We start from the raw sequence: 20,891 nt of genomic DNA, 5'->3' as shown, positions 1-20,891 counted from the left end.
GACCAGTGGACCTCTATTTTTTACATGACACTTGACGACATCCTATACTGAGATATTGTGCAACAGTCCGTGACTTTGTTGGAAGAGGATGCCCATTACTGCTGAATCCAGAAAGATGGCACCATTTGCCACACTGCTAACAAGACCATAGTGGCAATGCATGATTTCTTTCAGGGATCAAATCACCTTAAGGAAGATATTAGTGGCCCCTACAGTCATTGTATTTGACTTCTCCAGATTTCTTCCTCTGAGATTTTTTTAAAAGAGTGTGCAAAGACAATCCATACTAACTATATGAATTCTGTTGAGTATTTCTAAATGTACTGCAGAAATTATATCACCATTTGTGCCTGCAAGAAAATGGTGACCATTTCTAACATCTCTTGTGAACTGAAATGACGGGAAAGCAATTTGTGTCAGTAGATTTAATATTCTCATGGCTTCCAGAATCACCTGAATTTTTTTTTTTTTAACTTAAAGGTATGTGTTTAAATAAATGTATATAATACATGAATCACTAGATCAATATGTGTTACACAACTTAAGAATGTTGAGTAGTGTTGTTCACTGAAAAAGGAATTTATAATTTAGTTCTTTACATTTCCAGTATTGAATAAAACATGCAAATGAACATCCACTCCATAAAGATACAAAGTATCTCCATTAGACTTTTGACATTGTTATGAGAGAAGATCCAGGTGAGTTACATATCCAAAAGGAATTTTGAATGCTGAGATGTGTCTTTGATAATTCAATCATATGAAAAGTAATGTTCTTGCTGTCATATGAATAATTGACTTAGTTCTAGGAAGCTGAATAAAAATCTCAGTACTTACAATAAACCAATTCACAGTTGTAAAATTTGTGAAAATAAATTTAATACACTCAGTCTTTTCTAAAGGTTAACTTATAATACAAACAAAAGAATGTTATAAAAATTAAACAAAAGTTGTACTTATTTTAAAAAACATTCACACCATGCAAATTTAATCCATGAAAAACTGCATCTATTGACGTTAGATTACATTAAACCCCTTTTATACACCCAGTTTAACTGCGATGCATTCAAAATTTCCTGATAATAAATCTACTTCTCTACAACTAAATTAAACTAAATTTTTGGACTAATTTATAAAAACAAAAATTTTATGGAATGAATAAAATAATATTTCATAGAAATATTTTTTCCATAACAATTTTCTTACACTGACATAGATAACACAACATACTCTCAATGCCAATGCAGTGAGGAAGGAAGAGAAAGAATTCTTATTTTCTATCATAGTAAAATACAATATCTATATTTCTTCTTTCCTTCATCCACTGCATATTTACTATCTGTTAACATTTTTAAATATTTCTTCTGCTGCTACATATTAAGTATACATTAGATTTTGAATTTTTACTTGATGTGCCATGTTTATCTTTCCATATTACTTGCACAACTGAAGGTGTTTATGTACACACAGGCCAACGTTTTAAAATAGATAATCAAACTTAAACAACATTATATATTTAGTAAGTCATTCAACAGAATCTTCTGCTTGTAGGGCTTGTTCATCTTGATCAGCTTGTTCAGTTTGCTCACTTTGTTGAGCTTGCTCAGCTTGTTTCCTCTCTCGCCTCTCCTTTAATTTCCTTTTCAAAGCCATCACACCTGTACAGAGATAAATCCTCTTTTATTCATTCACCAACAATGCTAATAAGCAATCAGGCTCATAAAACAGATCCAAGTTTAAAAAAATATAACAAATATAGGCCTTGAATCTGTACAATTTAGTCAAATAATTAAGTAATCAATTTATTATGCTGGTGGTTGGAAACTTTGCAAGACAATGATAAATACTGACAACATACACAATCTGATCAAAAGCATCTGGATACCTTTCTGTATATGTAAACTATAGCCTAGATATATATCATCACAACCGCTGCTGCTTTTATAAAAGGCAGCTGAGGGCTCGATGTTGTTCAGTGCTACAAGATATCTGCAGAATGGGTAGAGCAACGAAGCTTACTGGCTGTGAAAATGGAATGGTTATTGGCTGTCACATCAGCAAGCAATCAGTCATGGACATTCTCAAGTTGTCTAAGTCAACTACTACGGATGTGGTTGCAAAGTGGAAATGGAAAGACACAAACAGAACAAAGGTATGTCAACACACAGAACATTGTCCCAGACTTCAGAGAATTCTTCAAAATATTTTCAGCTTACAATCAGCATGCTATAATGATTTCAGAGTCATGGTTAAGCCAGTCTATCCCTTCAGTACTAGTAAAAATGAGTGGGTACATTTAAGTTAGGAACAATAAGGAGTAAACCCGGAGGTGGAGTTGGTATATTCATAAGTGACGATTTGAAATATAAGTAAATATTTAAATCACCAAGCGAATACTCTCACAGACTGGAGTTCTTGTTCACAAAAATTGAAGTTCATGTTATGAAGTGTTTACTTGGTGTAGAGCATCACCCACCAAAGACTGGAAACATCACGGATCTGGAGGAAGTGATACAGGATTTAATATCCAGGTATAAACATGTAATTTTACACTGACCTGACAAACGAAACTACTGAGACCACACAACTAACATGCATGTTTGAATCCATTAATATGACTATCCTGCCTTTAGATCCCACACACCACACAGCGTGCAACCTCACACACACTACTTGATCTAATTACTGACTGCATATTGTCACATGGACAGATGCCTGTATAAATGGTCCATTATTGGACATTATAAATTTTCCAGCTACTCATTCCTGGTTGCCAGCATTTCACCCCCGTGTGCTATGTTGGACTCATCAGCTGGTACCTAGCACATCCATCAAGACGCATGGCTAGTGCATACCGTGGAGGCCACTGCGTAGGGTACTTGGAGCCACCGGCAGTGCCAATGCACTATGAGAGACTTTGTCTCATTACCAAAATTTACTCATTCGGAACAAATATTTCAGGTTCCCTATGGGAATCAACATCTATATCAACAGATGCCTGTTTTTTTATTTTTTTATTTGTTTAACGTCACACTGACACATCGAAGGTTTTCGGCGACAGAAGGGTGGGAGATTGGGAAGGTTTAATAGTGTGGATTTTATTTTTTGATGATAATGTGTTTCTTACAGGTATCTTAAAGGGTTGTAGTTGTTATATTCAGTGGTCAACAGACTGGAGAATCACATTTTATTTTTTATATATTTGTAATAAAATGCTGACTGATAGTAAGACACAAATAGTTCATTAACACTCTGGTTATTGAGACAGTGTAGTTGTAAAGACATCTGTCTCCTGTGCCCAAGGCTGTAGGATCAAATCCCAACAAAGTCGGTAGACATTATATGAGTATTTAAATGCAAAGCCACGCTAAAAAATCTCATCCCATGACAAAATTTCGTCATACGTACTGAGGTACTTTTCACGGCTAGTAGTGATAAAAAAGAAAAGCCATTAAATTATTTTCAATTAACATGGTAAATTTAGGTGATTACATGATATAATCAATTCAAAATTGCAACTACGATATTCTACCAAACTTTCATTGTATTTTAGAAAGAAGTTTAGACACTGTCACCAAACGTGTATAACATATTTATAGACTGATTTTTTCATTTATCCACCTCCTCCTCATGGTAAACCCTAAGGTGATAGATACGGTATACAAGACTAGAAAAGTGAAACAAGACAATACTCAATCGAATAAGGACTGATCAAGGCAGATGTGGTGCTACACTCACTAAATGGGGATGGTGAACCTCACCGAACTGCCACTGTACTGAGCAGTTAAAAACAGTTTAACACATTTCCTCTGAGTGCCCACTTCAAGCTTTCCAGGGCACGTTGACAAATCTTCACCTCACATCTAATGAAGCCATCCAGTGGATTTGCAAACTGGATTTGGATTTGTAACAGATATATGTAACAGAACTTGCTGTCCCTTTCTTCTATTATATACATAACTTGTTTATATATTTATATCATCATAAAATAAATAAAATAAATAACTGAAATGAGAAGCCTCACTTCTCTCCTGCCATCTAGTTGTCCATACATTACCCTCTAATATAAAAATAGATTAATCAATCAATCAATCAATCAATCAATCAATCAATCAATCAATCAATCAATCAATCAATCAATCAATCAATCAATCAATCAATCAATCTGAATTTAGGGTGGTCGCCATATCAGTGGCAGATTCCCTATCAGTTGTTTACCTCATATTTAAATTTTTTCTTTGCATTTAGGCCATCTGCGGATCACGGTGCTTGTGTTCTAGCTGCGTTTTTGTCGTCGTCTGCCCCTTCTGGCGTACTGGATTGTATTCTTAGTGGCCCCTTGAGCCGTCCTGTTGGACCAGTATTCCTTTATTTTCTCACTGAATTCTTTCCTGCACTCCTCTGACCGATACCCGGCTCCTTTGTGGCTAGCTGATGTAAGGGATGTTAGGAAAAGTTTAGTTTTGACCATTAAATGGTATGCATTCCTGTCAGTTATGGTGGCTTGATTAATATTAAGCTCTGCAAGATCTTTGTCCACTTGCTTGGTCCAGGGGAATCCAGTAGCTTTGCCTTTGTTAGCAACCTTGAAGATCTTATGGGATAATCTATTAAGATCCATTCTGTGTAGGTGTCCGTAAAAAGTCAGACGTTTTCTTCTGATGGCATCTATGAGGTTTTCTTGATGATGGTAGAGCTCATTGTTAGGTTTGTACCATCACCTTCCTTGGCCCTATTATTCTTCTCAGGAATTTACGTTCTTGCACTTCCAGGGCTCTCAGTGGGGTCTTTTTATTTAAGGATAGGCATTCTGCTGTGTAGAGGACTGATGGTCTGACTACTGCATTATAGTGTCTCAGTTTTACATTCTTTGATAAATTCTTTGAGGCATAAAGTTTTCTGCAAGCATGGTAGGCCTTGTCTAATTTGATATTCCTTTATTCAAGAGCCATCGTTTCACTTAGGTCCTCCAATATCCACTCTCCAAGGAACTCTCTTGATATGCTTTGTATTACTGACTCCCATTGTTGTAGGGGCATCTTTGATGTTGGTGATAAACTCGGTCTTTCCAGCTTTAGCTGCTATAGAGTGCAGTGTTTGAAGCTGCATAGTGGCCTCATGCATGTCATTTGCTAATAAAGTAAGGTCATCAGCAAAGGCCAGGCATGGGATCCTCAAGTTGTCTGCTTTAAAACCCATTCTTAATCTGGTGTTCTCAGGTAATGACCTGGTCTATTCTCTTATGATCTTTTCCAGGACACAGTTAAATAATATGCATGAGATACCATCTCCTTGCCTCACCCCTGTTTTGATTGTGAAGCTCTCTGATAACTGACCTCTAAACTTAACTTTGGAAGTGGTGTTGTGCAGGGTGGCTTGCACCAACCTATTAATTTTTTCGTTTAGTCCCAGTTCTCTTAAGGTGTTGAAGAGTGTGATTCTATCCATGGAGTCATATGCCTTCTGAAAGTTGACAAAAATAGCTACCCACTGTTGGCATCTTTTCTTGATATATTGAAGGATGGTCTTCAGATTTTGTATCTGTTAAGCACAAGACCTTGCAGTTCTGAACCCTGCTTGATATTGTCCTAATTCTTTGTTCAGTTGTCTTGTTATGTGCCGTTCCAGAATCTTGGAAAAGACTTTATACGATACTGCAAGAAGCGATATTCCTCTATAGTTGCTAGGATCTTTTTTGCTTCCCTTCTTGTGGATTGGGTCGATAACAGCTGATGTCCAATCATCTGGGAGCCTTTCCTTAGCACATATGTCCAGGATTACTTTGTGTATGTGCCTGAATGTTTGCTCACTAGCTTGTTTCAACATTTCTGCTACTATTCCGTCTTCTCCAGGGACTTTGTTTTTCTTGAGAAGTTGAATGGTCCGTTTTATTCTTCATAGGTGGGAGGAGGGATGTCTTTGGTGTCTGCGTTAGCTCGTTCTCTAACTGGGAGGTGCTGCACAGGTTCTTCAGCATTCAAAAGTTCTTGGAAATAATCAGCTAGGGTCTTGATGCAGTCATCATCATTGAGGCACAGTGATCCATCTGTTCTCTAGAGGTGTAAAGTTTGGGGTGTGAACGGGTCATCTGTTGTTTTAGACCTTTGTATAAGTCTCTAGAGTTGTTAATTCCAAAATCATCCTCGGCTTGCTTAATCAGTTCTTTGTTGTATTTTCTTTTCGCCCTTCTTACGATGCTGGAGGTGTTCTTTCTTTGTGTAATAAAGGCTTGTAGGTTGGCTTCGTTTTTATGATGGTTCCATTTGAGCCATGCTAGTCGCCTGGCTTCTATAGCCTCATTGCATTCGTTAGACCACCATGGGAGTTTGTTTCCTTTAGCTCTGTTGGGGATCGTCTTCTGAGCTGCATCTGTTATAGCATCCCGAAGTGGGTCTCATTTTGTTGTGGTGTTAATCCTATTGATGTGTTGGTTCAGACTCTCTTGGTAACTTGGATTGTCTTCTTTAAGTTTGGTGATATCAAACCTAGCTTTAATATTTTCAATGAACTTTGACATTTATTGATTATTTCCCTTGATAATTTATTCCAAACCCTTACTTCTTGTCCTATAAATGAATATTTGCCTCAATCTGTCCTCTTGAATTCCAACTTTATCTTTATATAATGATCTTTCCTCCTTTTAAAAGCTCCACTCTAGCTTTTCTTCTACTTATATCATTTCCTGCCAACTCACCACTGACAGCTCAAAGCATACCGCATAGTCGAGCATCTCATCTCCTTACTCCCAAGTCTTCCCACCCCAAAGTTTGCAACATTTTAGTGCTCAAAGAAAGGAGTCAGCATATTAATGGTTTTTCATTCTTCCCAGAGTTTGTAATTTTTTCATCAGCTAATCATTTCAATTTTTAAAAAGCAAGCTTACAGTTTTACATGATTGTTAATTTTGTGACCACTAGCTATGGGAGCTACAGCTTCATTTCTTAAAATCTAACACAGATTTCTACGTTATACCTCAACATACAGTAAGTTATCAGTACCATATTATACTAGCATTTACCATCGTTACAATTTCCTTTAAAAATATGCAACATTTCTTGATCTACCTACTAACATAATATTAAAACCAACTGTCTTTCCAATAATCTGAAAAATATATCACATAAAAGCAAATTATTATGCTTTAACATTTTCTAGACATATATTCTTCATCCTAATAGACTGTTCGTCTTTGTACCTGATACTAGGACCTAACAGTTTACTAGGAACCTGTATATCCAAATATCACTAATATTTATAGTAGGATACCAATTCTATCCTTCTTACAGAGTAAGTTACTTTAATTCCTTCTACTTATAGCAACTACAATTTGATTTCATGTGTTTCCTTATATCTAAGATTTGTTCAAAATGTTGTTAGGAGGCTTTGGAGCAAAAATCTCCAAAGAAGGTTAGGCTATTAGCCTAATCTGAATAAGACACAACTGGAGTTACCTCTCTTGAATCTGAGATAAATAATGGGGGTGAAGTTGTTATTTAATTCAAGTCATAAGAACTCATAAAATACAAAGACTCAGATGTACATTCTTAAATCTCAGTACCTGGTATCCTAACAGTTAACTCCACTTATTAGGCAACTTAGTTTTCATAAAAAAACAGAACAGGAAACCTCAAAATTAACCATCAGTGTAAGATGCTATATGGCAAGCCTACATTCAATTTAATAAGATTATTTGTAATTTGTTTTTAATAGCCAAACAGAACTTACTTTCTGGGCATGCCTCTTACGTGGAGGATCAAGAGGAGAACCTGTATTGACAGAAGGAACCATGGTTAACGAGGCTGAAGATATCTACAGTAAAATATTAAGGGCATAATGAAAGTAAAAGTGAGGGATTATCTTCAAACTAAAAACCACTTGAGGATTAAAGAAAGTCATATTATGTAATTCACTTGCAGTTCAGATATGAATGACAATGATCAGCTCAATTAAGAGGGAGTTCAGACTAAAATTCTATTCCTTATGAAATAATAAAACTGCTCCCAATCACATGTTCCATTAAAATATTTACTCCACAACACATTTCAGAGATCCCACTTCATCGCCAGATGGTGAAATGGTGACATATAACTGTTGCTCTACTTCATACACATACACATGTATCATCTATTATATGTCACCATTTCACCACCCGACGATGAAGCAAAGTCTCCGAAATGTGTAGTGGAGTAAATCATTTAATAAAACTTCTGACTGGTAACAGTTTTTATTATTTTATAAAGAATTAACCTCCACAGTGGCAAATAAAAATGTTTTACAATACTTAAGTGAAAATGTACAGTATAGTGTACATTAATTTTCCATGTCTTTATTTCTTTTAATGGACCTCCACTTGACTATTTCACTGCTTTTGTATGGCATATTGTACTTTTGAGTTTGTGTCTGCATAGTGCTGCACTCTGGTGAATGAGTGGAAAAGCATTAGGTCAACAAGAAATAAGCATTCCATGACACCCGTCCGCTATGAGGTTATGCGCTGTGTTTGAAATTCGGTCGTAATGTTATAATCATTTGAATTTTTCAGTTTAAAGTTACTGTTACATGCCACGAACCTATTACGCTGGCGTAGCAGGGGGAGAAGTGATACTCCCACGTGGCGCGTCCCAGGTGGCGGATAGGGGGGTCCTAACCGACTTGCCGGTGGACTTGAGGGAAATAAAATACCTCTCGCGGACCAAACACACTACCCCCTGCGGGTGGGGGACGCTCATGCAGAATACACCCACGGTATCCCCTGCCTGTTGTAAGAGGCGACTAACAGGTGCCCAAGGGGCTCTCAACTTGGGAGTGTGGATTGGCGACCACGGGGCCCTTAGCTGAGTCTTGGCATTGCTTCCACTTACTTGTGCCAGGCTCCTCACTTTCGTCTATCCTGTCCGATCTCCCTTGGTCAACTCTTGTTCTTTTCCGACCCCGACGGTATTAGAGCATTCGAGGCCTAGGGAGTCTTTCATTTCCCGCCCTTCATGGCTCTTGCCTTTCTTCGTCCGTTACTTCATCTTTCGAAGTGACGGATCCCTTCTTTCTTCTTTTTTTCTCTCTCTCCTTACCCCTGTGGGTGGGGGACGCAGACAAATAATACACCCACGGTATCCCCTGCCTGTTGTGAGAGGCGACTAAAAGGTGTGACCAAGGGATGACTGAATTAGAACCATGAAACCACTTTTGATTCATACCATCACGCGGGGAACACCATGGGTAGCCTGTACTTGCGAGTTGTACCACTATATTCGGTACGAAATAGGTTTGTGATTAGTAGCAGCCTGGCCGGGGGGTTTCCAGTACCCGCGCGTTGTACCCATATGAGCAACACTGCGGGTCTGGGCGTTACCTGTGAGTTGTACCACTATATGAGCGACATCGTGGGTCTGCGTTGCCTGTGATTAGTATCCACTATGTGAGGAAAACCACGGGGCCTGTGGGACCGGCACCCGTGACTAGTACACCTAGGTGAGGAAACTCATCGGTTTGCGTTGGCTCTGAGTGGCGCCATTGTGTGAGAAACACCATAGGTCTGCGTTACCTGTATGAAGTACAATACTTGTGAGTAGTACCATCTTGTGTGGAACACTGTGAGTTTCGCTACTTTTGATTAGTACCCCAACAAATATCATGGTTCTACTTTACTCTCAACATGTACCATTCTGTGGGGCCTTAGACATGGATTTTTCACCCCTTCAGACATCAAGCATCATTGTGCTTTATGAGTGGTCCCTGGGTCAGTAATTCTATTATTTACAATCTTTTTTTTGAGTCTGATCCACTGTTTTTTTGTGTGTTTGTTTTTTGGTTTTTTTGTCGGGTTCATGTCCATCCATTCATTCTTCATGACATTTTTTATTTTATATTGGTCAGTGGATGAATTTCAACTTTTTGTTATTTCATTTCATACCATTAGGGGCCGATGACGTCGATGTTACGCCCCTTTAAACAACAAGCATCATCATCATCATCATTACTGTTACATGTAGTTAAGACTCTGATTGACAGTTTTACGTGCCAAATACAAGTTTATATGAAGTATTTTACTACAAGAAGTGTATTAAAAATCATGTACAGCATACTGTACATTTTATTTGAATTACAGTGAAAATGTCAGGCCACATGGTTATGTTTACAAGCTTCTACTATTGATACACAGAGTAGTTGAGGTGTAATATAGTGCTATTTTTGTATGACAGATATTCAAGATGAGTTTACGAGTGCATGATAATGATCTATGTGCTGCAGATATTTTAAACTTAATTAAAAGTGGAGATGTCTCTAATCTTGAAGATCTCAGTGACAATGATAAAGACTGTAATAATGAACCTAATATTGATGTACAGTGTAACAATCATTCAGGAGCGAATTTTGGCGATGAAGAGGATGAAACAACTGTTGAAGGGGCATCTCACCAAGTATTAGGCCTACTTGATCCGGGAGAGGAAAATAAAAACATTTTAGAACCTGGCGGTTCTAACCTCACCAATGTAACAACATCAAAGGCAGACATTCCTTGGAAAAGGGATGTGTTTACCAGTAGGGATCCTCCAGAGTGGACCAAACGTCATTACAACAGCCTTCCATCACCATTGCATTTCTTTCAAAGGTATGTACCCACAAGTATATTGGTCAAGTCATGCGATTATACAAACATGTATGCACTACAGAATGACAAAACAAATTTCAAGAAATGTACTGTGAATGAAATTGAGGCTTCCATTGCATTACACATTGCCATGGGATCATTGAAGCTGCCCCATGTTGATCTTTATTGGAATCTGTCTGTAAATATAGGCCTATTCATGGATTCAAAAATGTGTAGGAAGTGTTTCTTACACATCAGAAACAATCTTCATTTTGTAAATAACATGGAGAGGCCTGTCGATATGAAGGATGTGTTTTTCAAAGTTCATCTTTTGTATGACTTAATCCTGAACAGATGTAGGGAGTTGGAAGTAGAACAATTTTTTTCAATTGATGAACAAATGATACCATTTACTGGAAAGTTATCAGCAAAACAATATGTTAAGGGCAAGCCTTGTCCCTGCGGAGTAAGAAACTTTGTATTATGCAGCAAAAGTGGAATGGCATATGATTTCCTTCTATATCAAGGGATGTCAACTGAGCTAAATGAAACTCATTTGAAGGAATTTGGATTGGGAGCAGCAGTAGTCCTAAAATTAAGCGAACGCTTAGGTGATGGTCATTGTTTGTTATTTGACAACTACTTTTCTTCATATCCTTTACTGCAGATTTTGAAAAGTAAGATGATTTTCGCTGCTCAATTAAGAGGGAGTTCAAGAATCAACAGATTTTCTAGCCCTCCCCGTACAGATGATAAAACGCTGATTAAATCAAAGAATAGAGGATATAGTGAGGAGGTGGTAAGCGAAGATGGTGATGTGGTTATAACTAAATGGCTAGACAATAGGACGGTAAGATTTGTGTCAAACTATGTTGATATTGGGGAAAAGACACTGTAAGAAGATGGGATGGAAAAAATAAAGTTTATGTGAATATTGAGAGACCAGAACTTACAAAGCATTACAATTCAGGAATGAGTGGGGTGGACTTGTTTGATCGCTTTATAGCATTGCACAGAATTACTGTTCGCTCAAGGAAATGGACACTTAGGCTTATATTTCACGGGATAGATATAGCCATAACAAATTCGCAGCTTGAATAGAAGAGAACTGCCAAGATTCTGAAGGTACCGAAGAAAGATCAGTTGAATCTATTATCCTTCTGCCTTCAACTTTCTAAAGAGTTCATAAAAGTGGGAAAAACTTCTGTACCTAAAAAACGGGTACACCATCATTAGAGTGTTCCTAAGAACTTCCTAGTCCTCCACCCAGAAAGAAGACTGAGCAGCATCCTTAGGAACCTGTACAGTTGCACACTGTTGACCATACTGCTGTTAATGACGGACGCCCCGAGCCAACTCACTGCAAAAATGAAAAGTGTGGCAAGTTTAGGTCTCACATTTATTGCAACAAGTGCAATGTACATTTGTGTATCAACCAGAAGAGGAACTGCTTTGCTGAGTTCCACAAGAAATGAAACCTGTCAGGTTTCCAATACCATGGTGAGACAGACATTGACTTCAAGATCAAGTTACAGCAAGTTGTATTCTCTGGATCTTTAAAAAAAAAAAAAAAAACCAATGAAAATATCATGATCATAGCATTTCATGGTAGCCCAAAACAGTGATGTGATCTTGTTAAATAATGATGTAATCACTTTTATTGTATACTGTGTGAATTTATTATCATGAAGATTTAAGGGAAAATCTACACTATACTGTACATCTTGAAATGTATATTTATATGGTTCCTATATCAATATATTTGTAATTATATAATAAAAGAGTTCCCATAGAAAGTTTCAAACCCATAATTTTATTTATTTTGATCAAACATAACATTTTCCCTGAAGCATATTATGATCCATTGTACACCATGGTGTACAAATCCACTGAAGAGGTTAATTCAGTCATGGACAAGGCCTTCATAGAGAGAGTGTGTTTAAAATTTTATTATTGGGTAATTTCGGTTCTAAATATTTAGAGAATTCAAAAGAAAAGGAGTATAAGAATAACTTTTTTTGCACTGCTGTCTCAGAACAAAAGGATGACTAAGAATATTAAACTTAGACCTAGTAATCAAAATATAGAACACAGTAAAGTAGTGATGAATTATTGTTTTACATTTACTCAGAATACAACCCAAACAAATCTTTATTTATGTTAGAGGGATCAAGATATCCTTCCCAATCCCATACTGCACCATTATATAATATAATAACATTGCAGAAGTAAGTTCAAATATGCTAACACATTCATTTTAAGGTATTTTTATACCTAAATGAACATGAAATGTACTGTGAACAAAGGTTGGCTGGTTTAACCATATTTTTTTTAAACAATGTGGTTACTTAAATATTTGATTCTTTACTGCTTTCCAATTCCATTATAGGAACAATAATGACTGTTTGATTTAAACCACCATTATATGCCGGCAAGCGCTACCCTCACTTTTGTTTTGAACAGCTTGTAACTCAAACTCGGTGGAATTATGGAAAGCAAGCTCTTGTCTACCTTCTGGTCAGGGTATCCTCTTTGATGAGATACAGGAGGCCAGAAATGAGAGTCACTGATTGTGTTCTCTCAGCCGCTTGTTTTCAATTGTGGCGCAGACATGAGCAGAAGTGAGAGTGACGCTCACCTGTGAGTAACCTTGTGACTTTTCGTGCATGTGCAAAGCAATGCGACTCTAATTCCTGAGTGATATTTTATTGATATCCTTAGACTGGAATGCGACAAACATATTCAGAAGTGACTTTTAGAAGAATGTGACAAAACAGATCTGTCTTTCACATTATGCACAATACTTTGTCACGCCACACACTTTCACTGCATCACCCTCCATAGTCCCACTCCTCCTCACCTACCGCTCCTCCTCCTTCCCTCTCCCATCCTAATCCAACAATGGCCGTTCCCCCGACCTAAACTATCCACCGTGCTCTGTTCTTCTTCATCTCGCGCCATAGCTTTACCGCCTATTTACGATGAAAAATTTTCAGAGATAACTTCTTGAAATGCACAGCTGAAGTATTTGCCAAAGCAAATATACCTCTGGAAAAGCTGGAAAGCAAAGAGCTAAGAGCCTGGATTACTGAGTTTTCAAATGAAGAGCTGCCATGTGTGAGAATTCTGCGTGAAGTATATTTACCAGGTAAGTTTCGATTATGCCTTTGCTGGCAAGATGTAGTGATGTCTTCTGGTATGAGCTATATCAAATTTGTTACTTTCATTGACCTGTCTCAGTCTCATCCTTGGCTTTGACAATATGAAAGTGACTGAGGTATGAGTGATGCTAGTAATACCATTCCTTATGCAGCCAGTCCCCGTTATGAATGGTGTGAAAATATCACTCATAGGGTTGGTTGGTGCTGCATTTCAGTGGGCTTGGCAGACCGATATGTAATAGCAATGGCTGGCTCAGTGAGGAAAGCAACGGGAAACTACCTCACTCCTCATTTCCCTAGTACGCCTCTTCAGTGACGCCTAGGCTGTTTATGACAGCTGTTGGCGGAGCTGCAGAGGATCAAACCAGCCTTCGGGCTGAATACCCAACATACACATACAAGTTTCGATTTCATTGATCGGGTACGGTTTAGGTAATACGACATCGAAACCACGCGCAAAATTGAAGGATACCGAATTTGAGTGTGATTTCCATATCGAACTATCTTACCCGTACCCAATTGATCCAGTAATTTTAAATTTCTTTGTTATAATTTGAGGACTTTCTTCCTTTCTAGAAGTTACATTTGACTACCAGAAAAGAACAGCAGAGGCTCTAGTGGGGAAGAACTTCAACATACTCTGTGATGAAACTTACAGATAGAATGGGCCATTGTGTTTTTATCATCATATTCCAAGTCCCAGCCGGATCGAAAAGACAGCTGCAAGTTGTTTCTATGAATGATCTTGATGTAGGAAATGCTACAAACTACTCTCGTGCTGTTTTAGAAGCTCTGCACAGTTATAGTGTACCATACGATGCAATTAAAGTGTTTGTTAGTGACAGTGCCCCATACATGATCCGGTGTTATGAAACATTGTACTGTACCTCCTTACTGAATTTGAAGGGTCTCTGTATCCTACCTCTCATCTCCTTTACCCCAAACTGCATAACCTTGACACCAGTTTTACCTTAATTTGTGAGGGGAATTTTCCTGCGGCAAGTAACGATGCTTTGATTAAGCTCACTCCTCTGCAGCAGGCTGCATGTAGAGACACATTTGTCCAAGCTGCTCATTCTTCACAATGCAAGCTAGCCACATTGAAAACTGAAGACCCCAACCATAAGCATTTGTGTCAATTTCTCAAGCTTTGTATCCAAAAAATATAATTTTGAATAACATTGATAAATTAGATGACCTTGAGAAATTATTTGAAGTAACAAGATTTCTCACAAAACGATATCTGGTCTGGTTACTGTTCTCTGAAACATGCAATTCAAACCCAGATGAAAGAAAGTGAAAAATGTGATGTCATGCTTGCATTAATTGCAGTTCAGACAGAGTTCAGCATATCTGCTAAATACTGTCTTGAGTTGTTGTGGACCTCAACGAACAATGTAGATAGTGAGCGTATGTGTCTCATTACAACACAGTAGTTACAGGCAGACGGTGCAATTTGAAAAAAAAAAAAAAGCAATGCCAAAGTACTTACAATGCTTTCGTTTAAACAATCAATTTGTACTGTGTGTGAACCAAGGACAATAATTGCACTTCATAAACTTGGAATCATTAAAATTAATAATACCATGCAATTATTTTAACTTTGTAAACAGATACTAATTTTGGAAAAAAAATTATGCTAATTTTGAAACAAATAGATGCTAATATTTCAGGTCCCTATCAATAAGACAATAGTTCTGAATGGATTCCTGCTTCTGCTTTTCTATCTGAATCCATTACCAATCCATCAGTGTAAATTTTAAACATGGCAGTTCATGTGTTGCATGTATGCTCTGGGAAGACATTCTTTCTGATTATATTGGACACGTTTGCGGGGTTAGTGACTGGTTTGATAGAAGGCAGTAGAACTCCTCCCAGGACATGCAACTGTGCAGAAGCATTTCCAGAGATTTATATACCCTCTCCTTTACATCTTTACTATAACCCCTGCACCTTACTGCATCCAGTAGAGGCATATTAAAATTCTCCGACAGCTCAAATGATCTCAGGTTATAGTTAAGGTAAATGTTTAATGTGGAGTCTGAAGAGTGGTACGGTGCTCCTAAAAATTATGGCCTATCAATACCTCAGATGGGTGTCTCCACCCTACGCACCAGGTTTAGCGATGTGAAGAGATAAAAATCGCATTTTACGTACACGTATAAACTATTCTACAACTCCTACCTATAAATAATTTCACTACATATGGTTATTCTTAACTAGACGGTTTATTAAAGCAAAATAAAATGTTTAGGAAAGAGAAAATTAGAATAATGGTTCATTTCATAAGTCTTAAAATCAAATAAATCACATGGGAATGGTTCTATTTACAACAATGGTACATTTTTGTTTTCCAATTATGATCATCACTTGCTTGATATGAACTTCTTTCAAATAATGTCCACAGACATGCTGACTTTCCTTGAAACAATCTTATTTACAATCCATCTACCAGTTTCCTAAATTTGAAATTATTCTTGACCGCTAAATTGTTTTCCAAACATGATTATTTATCACGACTACCTTTGAATGATATGCTAAGTTTCATAGTTTTCTTTGCCAAGTTAAATCTTGCATCTATTAGCCTAACCGTACTTTATTTGACTACTTCAATCATAATTTGAAGTTAAAAACTTCATAATTGTTCGGTATTGAACTGAGAATTACGTTGTTATGGATAAAATACACTGACTGACAGAGCAAATGCAACACCAAGAAGGAGTGGTTCGAAAGGGATGAAAGTTGGGGAAAAAACAGAGACAGCACGGACGAATAATTGATGTTTATTTCAAACCGATATGCAGGTTACACAATGCGCACGGCATCGACTCAGTAGGATGTAGGACCACCGCGAGCGGCGATGCACGCAGAAACACGTCGAGATACAGAGTCAATAAGAGTGCGGATGGTGTCCTGAGGGATGGTTCTCCATTCTCTGTCAACCATTTGCCACAGTTGGTCGTCCGTATGAGGCTGGGGCAGAGTTTGCAAACGGCGTCCAATGAGATCCCACACGTGTTCGATTGGTGAGAGATCCGGAGAGTACGCTGGCCACGGAAGCATCTGTACACCTCGTAGAGCCTGTTGGGAGAGGCGAGCAGTGTGTGGGCGGGCATTATCCTGCTGAAACAGAGCATTGGGCAGCCCCTGAAGGTACGGGAGTGCCACCGGCCGCAGCACATGCTGCACGTAGCGGTGGGCATTTAACGTGCCTTGAATACGCACTAGAGGTGACGTGGAATCATACGCAATAGCGCCCCAAACCATGATGCCGCGTTGTCTAGCGGTAGGGCGCTCCACAGTTACTGCCGGATTTGACCTTTCTCCACGCCGATGCCACACTCGTCTGCGGTGACTATCACTGACAGAACAGAAGCGTGACTCATCGGAGAACACGACGTTCCGCCATTCCCTCATCCAAGTTGCTCTAGCCCGGCACCATGCCAGGCGTGCACGTCTATGCTGTGGAGTCAATGGTAGTCTTCTGAGCGGACGCCGGGAGTGCAGGCCTCCTTCAACCAATCGACGGGAAATTGTTCTGGTCGATATTGGAACAGCCAGGGTGTCTTGCACATGCTGAAGAATGGCAGTTGACGTGGCGTGCGGGGCTGCCACCGCTTGGCGGCGGATGAGCCGATCCTCGCGTGCTGACGTCACTCGGGCTGCGCCTGGACCCCTCGCACGTGCCACATGTTCCTGCGCCAACCATCTTCGCCACAGGCGCTGCACCGTGGACACATCCCTATGGGTATCGGCTGCGATTTGACGAAGCGACCAACCTGCCCTTCTCAGCCCGATCACCATACCCCTCGTAAAGTCGTCTGTCTGCTGGAAATGCCTCCGTTGACGGCGGCCTGGCATTCTTAGCTATACACGTGTCCTGTGGCACACGACAACACGTTCTACAATGACTGTCGGCTGAGAAATCACGGTACGAAGTGGGCCATTCGCCAACGCCGTGTCCCATTTATCGTTCGCTATGTGCGCAGCACAGCGGCGCATTTCACATCATGAGCATACCTCAGTGACGTCAGTCTACCCTGCAATTGGCATAAAGTTCTGACCACTCCTTCTTGGTGTTGCATTTGCTCTGTCAGTCAGTGTAGAATACATTGGAAAAAACCAAAAACTTTTTCTGCAATAATTCTTTTTCAATAATTAATAAATACCCAACTCAAAAAATTCCACGTCTTCTTAAACAAACATTAAAGAACATCTCTTCCCTACTTACCGATCACGAGAAAACTAAGTTATTGAACATGAATCCGGGTCTGCCAACTGCAAAAGCTTTCCCTTAGATCCACAAGGCTGATCTCCCCATTCGCCCGATCATTAATTACAGACCCAGCCCGCTATACAAATTACCCCAATTCATTCAGAAATATCTAAAGAATAATTATAAGTTTTTATCGAAAAATCTATTAAAAGCACTATAGAGCTAATTGAGAAATTGAACAACTTTGAAAAACTCTGCCTCTATTTCCTGTTTCTTTTTCTCCACTGCCATAGCGATAACGCTCTTTTTCTCTAAGTTCGGCACCTGTGGACTTCTGAATCATATTATTATTTGCGTTCGCTCTACAGAAATTTTGTTTCACGTAACTTCATTCATTCAACTTTGCGGCATTTTTTTAACATTACGGTAAATGCAATGACACACCCCTAACTATCCTCCTAACTACACGAAGAGACCTGTAACCTTTATTTATTACCTTGCTAATGTAATTACCCCAATAAAGATCATTCCTTATATTAACACCTAAGTACTTACAGTTATCCCGATGAGGTTCTGTCTTTTTATTACATGTAACCAATCTGTCTTATGGTAGTAGCTGTTTGTGTCAGTTTCCTGTAAATCATATAAGATAAAGAATAAGGTAGTCTGCCAATTGTTATATCTAGAAAGTGAGATGTTCGATCTCTGATAAGCCTTTTGAAAATAGTATGAACTCGAGCTTCATATGTGTGAATCAGTCATGCACTTGGATGCCATTACTTAGCAAATGCATAGATTAATACATTGTACCACGCGTCCACACGATTATGCGAAGCGCAAAGCTATTATTATCAAGTAATAAACTAAAATTTGCTAGAATTGTCTCCAAATGGCTCTTAAAATCTAAAGAAAAGTCACTAGTCGCTAACTTTGAAAATCTGTCACTAAATTACTAAAATATACTCCAAACCTAGCAACTAGTCTCTAGAATTGACTAGACTGATGTGTGTTAAATAACACTTGTATGTTTTATTATTCATCCACCTATTCAATACAATTTTAAAAATTAGGACGTAAAATGTAGTATGTTGTTACTTGACAATATTTGTGATAATATTGGAGTGTAAAATATGATAATTATTTGAGGATTACGACATATTAAAAGATATTACAATAAAGATAAAAATCAGAAAACACATTCCATTTAGTTGTCAGATGATGTATTATTAAAAACTCATGGAAAGTTGAGCAATGGTAATAGTCGTTGGTTCTTGAAGTTAATAAATATTGATTTTCATTTATTATTTCAAATTGTTCAAATTATCTTCATATTGTGATCTTTTCTACTTTTATAAACGCCACTCACACTTATTCATCTACTAATGTCATTCCACGCCATCTCTCTGCTGACAGCTCGGAACATACCACTTACAGAGAGTTACAATAATTGAAAATCTTCCATGTTTTTGATACTTTTTATTTGCTTTTTAGCAAATTATTAATTATAAACAGTACATGATTCGTTCTCACTTGAGAACATCTTCAGCTGTTGTTAAGCTTAGGTGAATTGCTAAGTTTCTGAATACATTATTTTCAGGTACAATGTTTCTCTTAAAGACTAATTTGAATATAAAATTAAATTAAAATCATGTTAAAACAATGTGAGGGTTAATGGGTTGATGAAATGAGAATGAATACACAGTTAGCCTGCTTGAAAACTATATCTATTCATTAGAATAGCTGTTAAAAGTTTCAACTCTGTTACACTAAAAATATCTATTTGTCTTCCAGTTAAAAGGTTTTTTGAAAAATGAATGGCTCCTTGACACTGTTCTTATTACTGCTGAATGCTCATTTCATTCACTCCTTCCAGGTGGGCTGTTATTTATTTTGAGCTTGCTTAATGTGCCCTAAATTGAGTCTAATGCGGAACTTTGAAGCTGATTGCCGGTCACTTTTTGAGAAGGGAGCTTCGTCTTAATTTCTGTAATGAAATGAGGAAAATAAGAATTTGTTTTCTTTGTAATGAAAGCATGTGTCTTTACATAATAACTTAATGTATAAAATGGTTCCATAACTTAATGTTGTTAGACTCCAATTCTACCGTACCCTGGAGGGGGAACGTTTGAAGCTGCTTTACGTCTAGTAGGCCTATAATAATGGTGTGTGTGTTCCGTTGTTTGCTCCTCCTTTCGGGGAGGCAAGGCTGCGGAGAGGGGAGGAGGCGTGTTGCTTACTGTCACGGCATCGGCTTTAGAAGGGGTGGGGAGAGTGGATGTACAAAATGGTGGAGGCTCGTTCTTATTTATCATTTTATGGTCTGTGTTGTTTCTTTTGCCTAAAGTTTCAAGACTTGATAATATCCCTTCGAATATAGGGCTTCTATTGTCAACTGTATCATTCAGGTTATTGTCCTGATTACATTTTTGTTCTAAATAAATATATAAATTTTCTAATGTATTTAGAAGAGCTCCTTTGTTTATTTTTTGTAATATAGTTAAATCCTGCTCTATAGTTTTGAACTGATGTCCGGTTGTACTCATGTGTTGGCCCATCGCGGAATTTTTTTTATGTCTTTCAGCATTGACATGCTCTAAGTATCTTACAGTAAAACTGCGCCCTGTTTGCCCGACATAAGATTTGTCACATTGATGACACTTCAATTTGTAAACTCCTGATTCTAAATGTTTGTTTCCTAGGGAATTGACACTATTGTAATTAAAGAATTTTTGCTTTGTATTGACTTGTAGTGACCTCTTTTTTGATTCCGGATGCAATGAGAGTTCTTTATTGTAATGGGAGTAAAAGTGGGTTTCCTGTGTATCTTGAAGACAAACTCTTCCTTTTTCCGTGTTATATTTATATCTAAAAAATTTATGCAACCTTCTTTTTCTTTTTCTACTGTAAACTTTATTCTAGAATCCAGT

General features: G+C 38.0%; 1 protein-coding gene across 5 annotated transcripts in view; it reads right to left on the bottom strand.

The window, feature by feature from the left end:
* Positions 1-485: 485 nt before the first annotated feature.
* Positions 486-20,891, bottom strand: part of LOC136864116 (uncharacterized) — a 97,492-nt gene continuing 77,086 nt past the window's right edge. For 2 of the 5 annotated variants that reach the window (XM_067140750.2, XM_067140759.2), the window contains exons 7-8: positions 7,725-7,765; positions 1,538-1,657 (exon numbers count right to left, since the gene is read on the bottom strand). In XM_067140750.2, the coding sequence (XP_066996851.1) occupies positions 1,652-1,657; positions 7,725-7,765 (47 nt within the window). In that variant the 3' untranslated portion in view covers positions 1,538-1,651. Of the gene's footprint in view, positions 1,658-7,724; positions 7,766-20,891 lie in introns of all 5 variants that reach the window. The other 3 variants (XM_067140714.2, XM_067140723.2, XM_068225856.1) reach the window with 2 other exon arrangements.

The sequence above is a fragment of the Anabrus simplex genome, chromosome 1, assembly GCF_040414725.1.
Source record: "Anabrus simplex isolate iqAnaSimp1 chromosome 1, ASM4041472v1, whole genome shotgun sequence".
Taxonomy (NCBI): domain Eukaryota; kingdom Metazoa; phylum Arthropoda; class Insecta; order Orthoptera; family Tettigoniidae; genus Anabrus; species Anabrus simplex.
The sequence above is the reverse complement of the archived record's forward strand: the minus strand, read 5'-3'. Positions and strand labels throughout refer to the sequence as shown.